At 40.7% G+C, this 14,657-nt stretch overlaps 1 protein-coding gene across 4 annotated transcripts in view; it reads right to left on the bottom strand.

The window, feature by feature from the left end:
* TJP2 (tight junction protein 2) overlaps positions 1–14,657 on the bottom strand; it is a 165,186-nt gene that overhangs the window by 38,961 nt on the left and 111,568 nt on the right. For all 4 annotated transcript variants that reach the window (XM_077474973.1, XM_077474970.1, XM_077474972.1 and 1 more), the window contains 4 exons: positions 11,711–11,816; positions 11,464–11,618; positions 2,437–2,503; positions 510–660 (listed from right to left, as the gene is read on the bottom strand). In XM_077474973.1, the coding sequence (XP_077331099.1) occupies positions 510–660; positions 2,437–2,503; positions 11,464–11,618; positions 11,711–11,816 (479 nt within the window). The remainder of the gene's footprint in view (positions 1–509; positions 661–2,436; positions 2,504–11,463; positions 11,619–11,710; positions 11,817–14,657) is intronic.

A 14,657-nucleotide genomic window follows, 5' to 3' on the forward strand; every position in this document is an offset into this window, starting at 1 on the left:
ACTCATGAGACATTAGTGCGATGGTCAGTGGGAAGAATCTTCCTTATGCTTGTGGACACTAGGAAGAATTACCCCCTTACAAATAGCTAAAAAGATCAATGGTGGCAGTTGGAACTTATCTGGGAGGCAGAAATTGCTAATTTCTCAAGGAACCCCTAGCAACCACTGGAGAAACCCTAGTTGAGAAACCCTGACCTAGAGGATGGAATTCTAGAGTAAAGCTTCCCAATAGGGACAAAGAGCAAAAAATAAAAAACACAATCTTAGAGAGGTTCTAACCTTACCTACTAATTTGTGATATTTACTCTAGAATTCCAGCCTCTAGGTACACACAGGTATCCATAGGCCGATTTCCCAGTTAGCTATAATGGGACTGAAAGTTAGGAGAAATATATCCTACACGGCCAGCAACAAAAACTTAAAAGGAAGTTATAAGTCTTTCCCTCTCTATCCAAAATGAAAAAATATATATTTGACAAATTATCAAGCTGTGAAACGTCTAGTATTACCTTGAGAAGCTGATCTCCTTCTTCTAGGCCTTCCTGCTCAGCAGCGCTTCCTTCCTGAACACCAGCAATAAATATACCAACATCATTACCACCAGCAAGCCTCATGCCTACGCTGTCACCTTTTCGAAACTGAATCATTTTTGTATTAGGCCTAAAGAGAAAAAAAAAAATGGACTTTTAGGGTTTGCAGTTTGGACTTATATTATTTACAGTGCTTGAAACTTGTCAGAGCTTGTGGCGATATTGTCTGGCTTATTCCTTAAAGCTAAAATACAGGCAAAAAAAACAACATCAAATGAATACCAGCATATATTCATTAAAAGCATTAAATGATTTTTTTAGAATACAAAAGTGAGAAGGAGGGACAGAGCACTGGGGGCCAATCGGGCTTTGCTGCATGCACATGAGCCTTGCTGGTAAGGGCAGAGGGATACGCTCATCAGTCTGCTAATACCTCTTTTTTTATTTCTTTTTTTCAATATAAAAGTTATAAATATAGACGTTATAAGCCTCTTTAATGTCCAATCAAAAGACAAGGCAGCAGGAAGATGATATAGTAATATCGCTACAGAGAAAAGTCTTGTCCTCAACCTGACTAATTTCTGACAAGACTGTGTAAATCAGACAAAATTACAATCAATTTAATACACAACTGAACTATATAAGTATACAGAAGCTGTTTATTTAGTTTGTGTGGCGTTCAACTTTTTAAGCTAAAGAGTAATAAGCTATAGAAATCAACAAGAATATATTTTTACCTTACTTGACAGTAAAGAACTGAAATATGAGTGGTTACTACATGTCTTAATGACATATATCTGCACCTACACAGGGGGAGATTTACTAAAACTGGTGCACTCAGAATCTGGTGCAGCCATGCATGGTAGCCAATCAGCTTCTACATTCAGCTTGTTCATTTAAGCTTTGACAATAAAACAAGGAAGCCGATTGGTTTTTATGAAGAGCTGCACCAGATTTTGCACTCTTCAGTTTTGGAAAATAGTCCTCATAGCCTCTTTCCATTTGACAATCCCAACACCAGAGCAAGCAGAGTTTCCCTGCCAATTACCCCTAACTTGGCACGTGCGCTGTACACGTGAATGTCAGGTTTAAAGTGTCACCAAACTCATATCATAAAAAACATTCAATAAATGGTGTATTACATGCTGTTCATATTCACTCAGTCACTACGAGATTTGTTTTCTGTATTTTGCAAATAAAATCTGGTTGATCCTGCTGCCCTCTAGCTCCACCTTCTGTTCATGTCCCCAAATCAGTTAGGGATTTTGCAGCTGTAGTGGCAACTCTGCATATGCTCAGTTTTCAGTGAGTTTCTATACTGAGCATTTCCTCTTTACATATGAGCAGCCCATGTGACAATAGTCATAAATGTGGGTGTATACGCATCGGTAAATGACAGCCCACTACCTCCCTCCTCCATGCTCACTAACCAGTTAAACACAGTGGGGGCAGAATATTACATGTAGATTAATGGGGGCTTCACCCCCCTCTTATTCCAAGACACAGGCTTGAGGAGCGCGACACAGCCTGTGACTGGCAAAAATTTGCCCATGCCATGTTATTTCCACAACCTAAAAAAGATTTCATTTCAAATATACTGTATATGTCTATAACTATTTAAAAGTTTGATAGCAGGACTAGGAGCTCCACCAGATCATGTTTTCCTGGAGACATGCTGGGAAAGATCCAGGTTATGTGACAGCTGTATATCAATTAGGAAAAAGGAACTTAGATTTTTTTTTTATTTATATAAAAAAAAATGGTTACAGTGCCATCATCCACATACAGAAATAGAAGGTACAATGTAAAATTAAGCAACGTGTTTAGTATCACTTTAAGACATAATTTCTTTCATCAAATGCTGTCAGGTTTACATATACAATTCTAAAAATGTTCAAAAACATACCCGTAGATCTCCAAATCTTCAGGACTTGGCTGCAGAAACTGCTTTCGAACCACTACAGGCTTTTCTACTGTATGAACCAGAAAAAAACATAAATCCTGTTTATAGAATTAAATCATGTACAGGCACAAAGCAAAGACTTTCAGATATACAGAGGTTGGACAGAATTATGGAAACATGTATGCATGTAAAAGCAAAATCGTTACTTAATATGGTGTTGGACCACCTTTGCCATCCAAGACGGCCTGAATTCTCCTGAGAACTGACAAACAGAAAAGTCTTGGATGGTGGATAACGGAATCGGATTGCACTCTTCATGCAAAAATCCATGTCACAATCCTGCGCAGTGTCCTTTCGTCTCTTTTGGTCATTAGACCATGTCGACCATGCTTATCCTTATCAAATGACGTTTTCCCGGGAACTGTATATGCTGCCAAACTTTGTAAGGTACCTCGCAACACCGCAAATAAATTGACAACTTCAGTCACTGAGGCACCAACAATTTACCCTATTTGAAGCTCAGTGAGCTCTGACCTGACTTTGAATTACTAGTAGTGCATGTAAAAATTAGGCTTCCCACCCAGTGGCGGCTCCCCCCCCCCCCCCTCGGTCACCAGCCCCACACTTAACCCCCATCTAGGTCATGGGCAGCGCTTCCCCAGAGTCTCCTCCTCCAAGGTGCCCAATAGGATCGCTTCTCCTCTCGACCCATCGGGTGACGGGCCTCAGGACCTGCTTCCCGACTGGCCAGGAGGAGAATCAGGAAAGAAATAGTGGATATTAATTCACTATTGTCACACGACTGGGTGGGCGCAGTGCTCCGTGCCCCAAGCCCACCCTTTTTTTAAGCCAATTAGAGTCTCAGGCTCTAATCAGGTGCTTAAAAAATAAATAAAAATAAAAACAAACAACCCCATTGGAATCCATGCCTCCGGCGCCCTGCATGTAGATTAGGGGCCAGGCGCATGGATTAGGAGGGTGGCGTCCCTATGGACGGGCCGCCACTGTTCCCTCCTGTTAGCTAGGTGTCTCATCACACAGCAGAAGCATAAGAATGTTACATCACTTCCACTTTAACATGTCATTACTTTCACACCTGCAACTCAAATAGCGTTTTCATATTTTTGTCCAAACCCTGTATATGTAAAGTTTTACCAGCCAAAAATGGTGTCAATACTCAATTTAGAAATACACAGAGATAGCCAAATAAGTGCCTGTAAACACAACATGCAGAAATATGTCATATACACTTGCTGTAATGCATTTACAGTTGCTGTAATGCACACAATGAATAGTCTTCCAATGCTGCATGCAATAAGCTAGCTCTGTCTTCAGTAGCAGGGATATCAATTGCCTCGCAAGAGTTGCAGGAGTGCAAGTGTCAGCATCACTTTAATGGAAAGTGGGAAAAGCTTCAAATTACTAACTATTCTATTGTAATAGGAAACTATTCTGCTAAGCATTTTTTGGCAATGCTCAGAAGAAAGTCTACAAAATGCATTCAGTTGAAAACCAGCAGGGCTTTTTTTTCAGCACTGAATGTATATGTAATGGCAAGGGGTGCTGGGGGGGGGGGGGGGGTTGGGGGGGGAAGAGGATCTATAGTTGTTGGGGTTGGCCTTATGTTGCGGGGGTCAGTTGTTGCTGGGAATGATCTGCAGTCGAGGGAACAGTCTATTATAGTTGGCAATTGGAGGGTCTATTCATGCTGTCTGCGGGGGGGTCTGTTGTTGCTGCTGGGGGTCCATTATGGCCGGGTGGTATTTTGTTGTGCAGGGGATCTATTTTACAGATTTTCTTGTTATCATTAACAAATTACATACAAATTACTTAGTACCACAAATGTTACTTGGTTCTGTATGCTCTAGGGGGCAGTACTGGGAGGTGGGTAGGGGGTGGAACCAAGGAACGGTGCTCAGAGGTAGGTGCGGAGACAAGCGGTAGTTCATGCACCTATTCTCTGAAAAAAAAGCCCTGCAAAAGAGTTTTCTGACATTTGATACAATTTTATACTACTAGTGGAAAACTTTAATAGATGTAGCTCTACCAATTAAAAAAAAAAAAAAAAGCTCAACTCCCACCACCATGAAGTGAAATAACATGCATACAAACAATTTAGTTACAACCTCAGTACATAGGTGTATCTATGGTAAAATTAAAACATGGCAAGTATCAAATTCACACCAGAAACTGCACGTAATTGAGCGTTTTGGACTGCATGGCTTATTTCCATTTTGAAATAAGGCTGTAACACAACAAAAATGTGGAAAAAGTCTGAATGCTTTCTGGATGCACTGTACATGCATTTGAAGTGCGCTTGCCTGGGCTTAAGTGTGTTTTGCAATGCCTTTTCAGTGCATTTTTCTGTGTGTTTTTTGGGCTTGGCTTTTTTGGCTTAGGGCCCTTCCACAACAAACGCAGTTGGCTGCATTCTGAACTGAACTCCATCTACATAGACAGCCCAAAACCAAGGTTATCCTAGGGGAATAGTTCACATCATTGTAGTGCAGTACAGCGCAGTTAAAAAAAAGAAGAGCATTTCCTGCCCCGCAAATGCAGGTAGGGCGCTACAAACGCGCTTCAAATGCACCGCACCATGCCCCTTTAAGCCAAGAAAGCCAAGCCCAAAAACTTGTAGAAAAATGCACTCCAAACGCAGTACAAAACGCATTCAAGAGTGCGTCAAGCGCGATTCAAATGCATGTCAACATGCAGTCAAAAACTTGAAGATATGTGCAGTTTCTAATATGAATGAGCCCTAAAGGGGGCACAGTGTGGTGCATTTGTAGCGCACACCCTGCATTTGCGGTGCAGAAAAATGCAACATGCTCTACTTTTTTTGAACTGCACTGCAATGATGTGAACTATGCCCATAGGATTACCTTGATTTTGGGCCGTCTACTTAGTTGAAGTTCAGTTCAAAATGCATCCAACTGCATTCTGTGTAAAAAGGCCCTTAATGTAAAAATGCAATCTCTCTTGTTTTCCACCTCCAGTAATTCTTAATTTGTTGCGACTCTCCCAAGTGAAAATTCCAACGAGTCTGAGCTCCACCAAAGACTGAACATGTACTTACCAAACTCTTTACCTCTTTAGGGAAAAGGTAAATAAGGGAAGTGGGCTCTTCATATCAATGATCCATTAAAGTTTTGTTTTCCATTTTGGAAAGAGTAAGGGAGGGTTATAGCCCATCAGATTTTTTTTTTTTTGCCCATCTGTAGCCCATTGCAAACATTTTCCTTCCCTTCCTGTACCATAGCTAAACAGGAAGTGAAATCCCTGCAAATTAAGCAAATTCCTTGGGGATCCCAGGGTCACCAGAGCTAGGATCCCCATTGGAAGATTTCCCCTCTATTACTTTTCTAGGGACAACCCAAAATTTGGGATTTTAGTTTACTTTTATTTTCAATGATAAATGGTAAACAGGACAAATAGAGAGGGTGAATCTCCTTAACAGAGGCACAGACAGCCATAAAAACTGACATGGGTTCTAATCCAGCTCCACTCCACAGTCCGGAGTGATGAAATGTGCCACAGGCGGAGGTAGTAGGGGAAAATTCCAGCACAAAGCTCTGCCAATCGCACCAAGATAGGGAGCATTGGTTCAGGGTCTGTAAGGAACTGGAGTTGCTGCCATCTTCTACAAATACGCCTTTAACATAATTCTCCAATCCACAAAGACTATGCATGATCAAAAAATAGGATGGCCGCACTCCCAATACAGAAAATGTAAGATTTATTGAGAATAAAATCATGTACAAACGACCAATGGCAAAAAGGTGACACGTTTCACACGACTAGCGTGCTTTGACAAAACACGCTAGTTGCGTGAAACGCGTCACCTTTTTGCGCCACCATTGCGCGATTGTACATTCTCCTCAATAAATCTTCAATCTTGCATCGTATTGGGAGTCCGGCCATCCTATTTTTGTTCATACATGTTCTCCGCAGCAGTGACAGGACGTGCACGCCACATGATGCTCGTTTGCCTGCATCCTAGCAGATTTACCTGGATTTTGTTTTGTCTAAGTGGATCTTCATTGCACACAGACTATGTTGGAACTTTTTTTTTTTTTTAATAAATAACGTTCTTTACAGTTCTCTGCTCTTTTTGTAATCCACTGCAGACAGCGTCAGGGAAAGGCGGATCAGAGTTCAATTAAAAGATTAATGATCTTTGATTTGGCACTCCCACAAGATTTTTTTTAACCTCCCTAAACAGAATAATAAAGGGTTTGGCGAGTGCATTTTCAGTCTGAGGAGGGCATACACACAGGTGGAATTGTCCCTAGGAAGAGAGTCGCAACAAATGAAGAATCATTAAAGGTGAAGTGACTGCATTTGATTGTTTTTTACATTAAAATGACCGATACTTGTCACATTTTAATTTGAATCACAGACACACCTATGTATTGTGCTTGTAATTAGATTGTTTGCATGCATATTATTGCACTACAGGGTGGTGGGGGCTGAGAGTTTATGGGTAGTCCTGTGTCAAGTTTTGCACTTTCTATAAATGAATCAGGAGGGCTTAACACAATTGTATACAGCTGCTTGCCATTAACCACTGTAAATTTTTTGTATGTTGTAGAGTTAATGCAGAAAATATATATTTTTTTTAATCTCATTAATAGCTAAACAGGGTTAGTTCACATTTTAAAAAAAATTGCATGCATTACAGTTCTGACTGTTCCTGAAAATGCCGCCCCCATTTTTAAAAACTATCCTTACTATTGATGCTGCTTCTATGGTAGGCTGCCTCTCTCCATCCTGCCATTGGATGCCGGGCCCCACACCTCACAAACAAGTGCTCAGTTACGAGAACGCAACTTGCATATGCAGTCTGCTCTCTCTCAGACTCGCAAAACGCTGAGCTCGGCCACTAAGGTTAGACGACGCAAACTGCGCATGCATGGTTAGGCAATCCAAGTTCTTGTAGATGAGTGCTTGTCTGTGAGAAGTGGGGATTTGCATCCAACTGTCTGTGTTTCCTGCCATCCAAGCAGGATGGAGAAGTGGAGATCACAATAGAAGTAGTATTAAAAAGTAAGGCTTGTTTTTATAAAAGGGAGGACAACATATTAACCACTTGCTTACTGGGCACTTAAACACCCTTCCTGCCCAGACCAATTTTCAGCTTTCGGTGCTCTCACACTTTGAATGACAATTACTCAGTCATGCAACACTGTACCCAAATGAATTTTGTGTCCTTTTTTTCCCACAAATAGAGCTTTCTTTTGGTGGTATTTGATCACCTCTGGGGTTTTTATTTTTTGCGCTATAAATGAAAAAAGACCGAAAATTTTGAAAAAAAACGCATATTTCTTTGTTTCTGTGACAGAATTATGCAAATTATTAATTTTTCTTCATAAATTTTGGCCACAATTTATACTGCTACATATCTTTGGTAAAAATAACCCAAATTAGTGGATATTATTTGGTCTTTGTGAAAGTTATAGAGTCTACAAGCTGTGGTGCGAATCGCACAAAATTGATCACATCTGATGTACTGGTGGCCTATCTCGCTTCTTGTGACCCGAACAAGTCAGGAAAGTACAAATACCCCCCAAATGAACCCTTTTTGGAAAGTAGACATTGCAAGGTATTTAGTAAGAGGCATGGTGAGCTTTTTGATGTTGTCATTTTTTTCCCACAATTCTTTGCAAAATTAAGATTTTTCATTTTTTTTATTTTTCTCCACAAAATTGTCATTGTAATAGGTTATTTCTCTCACGTGGCATGTGTATACCACAAATGACACCCCCAAAAAATTCTGCTACTCCTCCTGAGTATTACAATACCACATGTGTGGGACTTTTTCACAGCCTGGCCACATAGAGAGGCCCAACATGCAGGGAGCGCCATCACGTGTTCTAGAAGCATAAATTACACATCTAACTTGTTGACTACTTATTACACTTTTGAAATACCAGGACAATGACACGTGACACTGATGACAGATGGCACTGATACGTGGCAATGATGACACTTATACGTGGCACTGATGACAGATGGCACTAATATGTGGCACTGATGACACGTGGCACTAATATGTGGCACTGATGACACGTGGCACTAATACGTGGCACTGATGACACGTGGCACTAATACGTGGCACCGGTGACAGATGGCACTAATACGTGGCACCAATGACGCGCGACACTGATGACAGATGGCACTGATAAGTGGCATTGATGACACGTGACACTGACAACAGATGGCACGTGACACTGACAGGTGGCACTGATGACAAATGGCACTGATACGTGGCACTGATGACAGATGGCACTAATACGTGGCACTGATGACAGATGGCACTATGTGGCACTAATAACACGTGGCACTGACAGATGCCACTTATACGTGGCACTGGGGACAAATGGCACTGACAACAGGTGGCACTGGGGACAGATAGCACTGCGGGCAGGTGGCACTGGGGTGGGGTGGATTGCACTGGGGCGGATGGCACTGGGGCAGGATGGCACTAAGGCGGATGGCACTGGGGCAGGATGGCACTGGGGGGGGCATGGCACTGGGGGGGGGGGGTGGCACTGGGGGAGGATGGCACTTTTTTTTAACTTTTTTTTACACTTTTTTTTTTTTTTTTTCCTTTTGTACACTAACGGCTGCTGCAGCCGTTCTTCTCTCCCCTCTCACACGCTGTCTGTGTGAGGAGGGAGAGCGGCGCTGAGAGATGATCTCATATGTTTACATATTAGATCATCTCCCATTGGACACGCCGATCACGCTGTAAACGGCCGCTGTGATTGGCCGTTTACAGCGATCTGTGTTTGCCTGTCCCCGGGGGACACGGCAAACACAGAACTTCCGCGATGCGCGCCCGCGGCGGCGCGCATCGCGGAAGTAAACACCAGGCCGTCCAGGGACGGCCAGGCGTAGGAAGCCGCCCGCCCTAAGGCCGTCATTCGGCTATAGGGCGGGCGGGAAGCGGTTAATGTGCAGACAAAGCTGTAATGCATACAGATTTTTTTATTTTAGAAAAAGCAATTAAAAAAAATGAACCAACTTTAAAATACAACTAAAAACTAAAAGGCCAACAATTTTTTGTTTTTTGTTTTTGATAGAGTGCAGCGGGATTAGAACACCTGTCGGTTTTTATTGCAATCTGTGCCTCTGTTAAAGTGGATGTCAATACGATTTTTTTTTTTTTTTTTTTTATGTCATAATGTAGAGTATAAGATTTCCTATCATTTGAGCCCAGTCTTGTCACAAAGAGTTATTCCATCTCTGAGCAATCCTCTTATATTGTTCAGTGAGATAAATCTTCACAAACAGAGAAAATCTTTGTCAAATCCTCCCCCTTGCTGGGAGGGACAGGTGATGTACATATCTCGTGCACTAGCCTAAGAGACATGCATTATTTTTTAATTCCCTCCCATTCCTTTCTTCTGCTGCTCTGCCAGGATTGGATGTTCCCCACCTCAGCATGATTGGGCATGCTGAAGTCATGTGGTTACTTATCTGTCTTTTCACTGGATGTTAGAGATCATTAGCAGAAGTTCAGTGTAAGAAATACACAGGAGAATATGCATATTGACAAGGGGAGACAACAGAGCTCCAGACAACAGACCCACCCACAGAATATGCAGTTTTTCGGGTCTCATAGCAGACAGAGGGGAGACATTTGACAGGTAAGGATACATGTAGGAGGCATGTATATCCTTATAGATAACCCCTATGGCAGTAGTTTAGAAAGGATGACATTGGGTTTACATCCACTTTAAGGAGATTCACCCTCTCCATTTGTCCCGTATACCATTATTGAAAGTGAAAGTAAAAGAAAATCACAAATTTTGGGTTATCCCTAGAAAAGTATTAGAGGCTAAATCTTCCAATGGGAACACTTGTTCTGATGACCTGGGAGTCCCCAAGGAATTCCCTTAATTTACAGGGATTTTTCCCCTGACTTCCTGTTTGGCTATGGCACATGAAGTGAAGGGAAATTTCTACAATGGGACACAGATGGAAAAAAAAAAAAAAATCTGTCAGGTCATAACCCATCCTTCCTCTATTCAAAATGAAAAAAAAAAAAAAAAACTTTTGCTTTAATTGTTCTTACCTATAGTACCAATTCAAGTGCTGTATAAGGAAATTAGTATACAAGAAAAATCCTGGATCATGGAAAGAAATACTTCTCTAAGTCAAGTTAAAGAAGCACATTCAAAGGAAGTTGTCATTACATCAATTTTTCCTTTCTTCTTTTTTTATGTTGTCACACAATATTCAGAAACTTCCTTGTATATGTGTGCACATTTTCAATGACATGTTTCTATTAGCATTTAAACATTGGCAAGAAATATGAAATCAATATACTTTAACGTCATTAAAGCCCTAGTATCCTTAAGCATTAAAAAAGTGAGGATGAGGCTAAATGAACTGATAATGGCCTAATATTAGTCCAAAGTAATTTTGTACTGAAAATTCTACCTGAAAAAGTATTGGTGAACGTGCCAGTTAAGCTGCTTGTCACTAAACCTCACTGTTGATTTCATATTTTGTTAAAATGGTTCTAAACCTTAAAACATTCTATGCATTAAGGTAAAAAACAAAACAAAAAAACACACAAACCTTTCAGTAGCTGCCCCCCCCAATACTTACCTGTGTAGTGTACTAATCCACCTGTGCCCATCTGCTCTCTCTGGTCTCACAGGACAGATTAATAACAGCAGGGTAATTGGGTTTTGTTGCTGTCAGCCAAATCAAGTGAGGTTAGGTGGGGATGAGCCACACTGTGTGTGTCTGTAGATGCACATAACCCAGCATGGGAGCTTGTGTGACACCGTAGGAAACGTATTCCCATGGTGGCATACACAGAAGGAGGGGTCGCCAGCAGGGGTCCCCAGAAGAGATGTTTTAGGGCCGCTCTATGCAATAACCTTTCACATAGTAGGTAAAAGAGTTTACAACTGCATTCAATATTTTCATTCAGAATCACCAAGAAAGGCATGTCACCATGAAATAATAATGCAACCTTAATGGCAAAAAAACAAATAGAAAGACTGTATTAACCTGGAAGGTCTTCTAAATGCACTGGCTCTGGGCTGCTCTCTGGAACCACTGGGCTTATACTAACAGGAGCAGGGCTCTCAGCTCTGTTCACCACTTTAAAAGGAGTAGGCATGGCTCCCATTTTCGTCAGTCGGTTGGGTGGATCCTCTTTAGAGCTGAAAGACAGCATGAAAAGATTATAAAAGCCATTTTTACTTTATGGCGATCCTTACTCACACTATGGTGCTGGAAGAATAACATTACTTACATTGTTTTTTCTTTTAGCTTCTCATTGGAGGAATGAGAGTCTGAGTAGTGCAATTTCACCTCCTCCACAGGGGAGCCAGAATGATTGGATTCTATCTCAGAAATATCTGTCGAAATAGTTCAAATGCTTTCATATTAACAAAGATATTAATAACAACTACAACAGACTTCATGGCTATGTTAGATGAGCCACACAGGGTCAGCGGCAGAATCCCCAAGATCATTTCCTCTTAGAGTTACTTTGTTGATGACTTGAAATGCTGCCTAAATGCACATGAGAGTGAGCAGTGAGGCAGTGGCATCTTGCAGGTCTGGCCAACAAGGAATAGACGCCATAAGAAAAAAAAAAAATCTACATTTTTTTTAATTATTATTATAATAAATTATATATATATATATATATATATATATATATATATATATATATATATATATATATATATATATATATATATATATATATATATATATATATATATATATATATATATATATATATATTTCCTCTTAGAGATACTGGATATGGTCCTCAAAAAACACAAGGACACCATATACAGTATACTTTATTGCCGCTCTACACTTTTTTTTGCTGTGTACCCAGCAAGCCATTGTGGGCAGAGAATGCACTTTAATTACGAGTATTGTGGCAATCATTTAAAATGGGTGTGGTTCTAAAAGAGGAATATCAATAGCCTATTAAACAATTTCATTTTAAAATACTATATGCACTAAGAAAAAATAAATAACAAAATAATAACAGAAACAGATCTAAAGATGGGATGCTCATAAGCAAAAAATTACTATGAATATATGAATTTGTTTAGCTAGCTACAATTCATATGCTGGCCGTACATGACTCCTGCCGAATCAACTGAAATTTGAACCATGGGTGGCCCTATTGTCACCACCTGGCTCAAGTGATTTCTACACTTACAGCAGCCCTCAATATAATGGGGGATTTCTACACTGACCACCAATGCAAGGATGGACCTTACACTGACCACTAATGTAAGGGGGAATTTACCCTGACCACCAATGTAGGGAGGAACCCTACACCAATCAGTGACATACCAGTGGAATTTACACTGACCAACAATGTAACGGGGGCTTTCTACAATCTAAACAGGGGATTTCTACATTGAACATCAGTGTATGGGGGATTTACTTTGACCACCAATATAATAAAAGCATTTAAACTAACCCACCAATGTAACAGGGGATTCTACGCTGAAAATCAAAATGAAGGGAGTAGGAGAGGAGGGAGCGTCCAATAACCAATGAAATGCACGGAGAGTATAGTTTGTGATCATTTAATGAAAGTTCAGAACATGGTTAGGCCAATGCGTTTCGGGAGAAAAGACTTTCCGCCCCCCGCTACTGTTTGTAGATGGTGAGCGAAGAAAATCACATATGGTGGGTTTGTGATATCCGAATCAGAGTTGCTCAATGATCATTGTGATCACTGCGAATGCAATGATCATTGAGCAACTCCGATTCGGATATTTTCTCTGCTCACCATCTACAAACAGTAGTAGCCCTGAAGTAGGGGGAGTCTTTTCCCCTGAAATGCGTTGGCCTAACCAGGTTCTGAACTTTCATTAAACGTTTACAAACTATTTTTTTTTTTTTTCCAAAAGCTTTTATTGAAGGAATCGTAATACAGAAAAAAAAACACAACCGTACAATGTAACAGCAAAGTACAGAACTGTAGTAAGACAATTGTTGTAGCATGAACAAAGAGCCTGTTGACTTAGAGTAAATAACCAAAAGCAGAAGTAGCTGAAACAAGGTAAATAAGCACCAGCGAAAGTTAATACTAACTTAATGGTTTGGCTTAAAGTTCCAAAACATGTCTATTAATCAGATTCCTAACAATCCCGGGAGACTGCCTCCCAGGAACTGTTAAAACATGTTGTACAAAGAGAAGATATAAATGACATGAAAACCTTAAAGTAGAAAGGTGCTTTGAAAACATTAGAAACTAATTTCTATAACACCGTGTGTAACTTAAAAACAAAAGTATGTGTGGAGGGTAGGAAAGAGAGGACAGTCTGACAATGGGAAGAAAGAGAACACAAGTGGTGTAGGATTATCGAGAAAACAGGAGAAATTTCAGGGGCTAGAAGTGGGGGGGACTCCAGCTACCAGTTTGGAACATTCATCTGATGAACGAAAATGAAGCCAGCAAGCCCAAGTGGCCCAATATTTGGATGGGGTGTCTTTAGCCTGCGAAATTAAATTTTCCATGTCCGCAACATTGGAGACTCTCTTAATCCAATCAGAAATTGAAGGTGGCGTTGAAGATTTCCATAATGGTGGGATACACATTTTTGCTGCATTCAACAAGTGTTGTGCCAAAGAGCGATGATAAGTCTTCATCGAGATGGTCGAGTGGTGTAGGAGCATCATGGCAGGGGAAAAATCTATAGAGAGTGTGGTAATTTGGCAAATTAAACGATGGATTTCAATCCAATATGGTTGAATGCGAGGGCAAGCCCACCAAATATGTAGAAATGAACCTGTACCACCCGAGCATCTCCAGCAGGAGGGAGAAGTGGAAGGGGACCTTTTATGAAGTTTATCTGGAGTGAGATACCACCTGGAGAAAATTTTAAAATTATTTTCCTGAACAGATACATTTAAAGATCCTTTATGAATATGTGTAAAGATGTTCAACCATTCTGAGTCCGATAACGTCAGGGATAAATCAGTTTCCCAGTTGCGAACCGCTAGGTTGTCTTTCGGAGCTTGATCCAAGAAAAACAAGGAATATATATTGGAAATAAGATGACGTTGTGGTTCAGATTGATTGCACAAAATTTCAAACGGAGTGAGTTGCCTAGTAAAATCATGTTTAGAAAGTCTCCCCATCAGGAAGTGTCTTATTTGGAAATATGCCCATCTTGGGAAGGGGATACCCGAAGGATGACATGGAAGCTCTGATAATG

This window comes from Lithobates pipiens, unplaced genomic scaffold, assembly GCF_037356315.1.
Source record: "Lithobates pipiens isolate NorthernLeopardFrog02 unplaced genomic scaffold, aLitPip1_a1.2 Scaffold_13, whole genome shotgun sequence".
Taxonomy (NCBI): domain Eukaryota; kingdom Metazoa; phylum Chordata; class Amphibia; order Anura; family Ranidae; genus Lithobates; species Lithobates pipiens.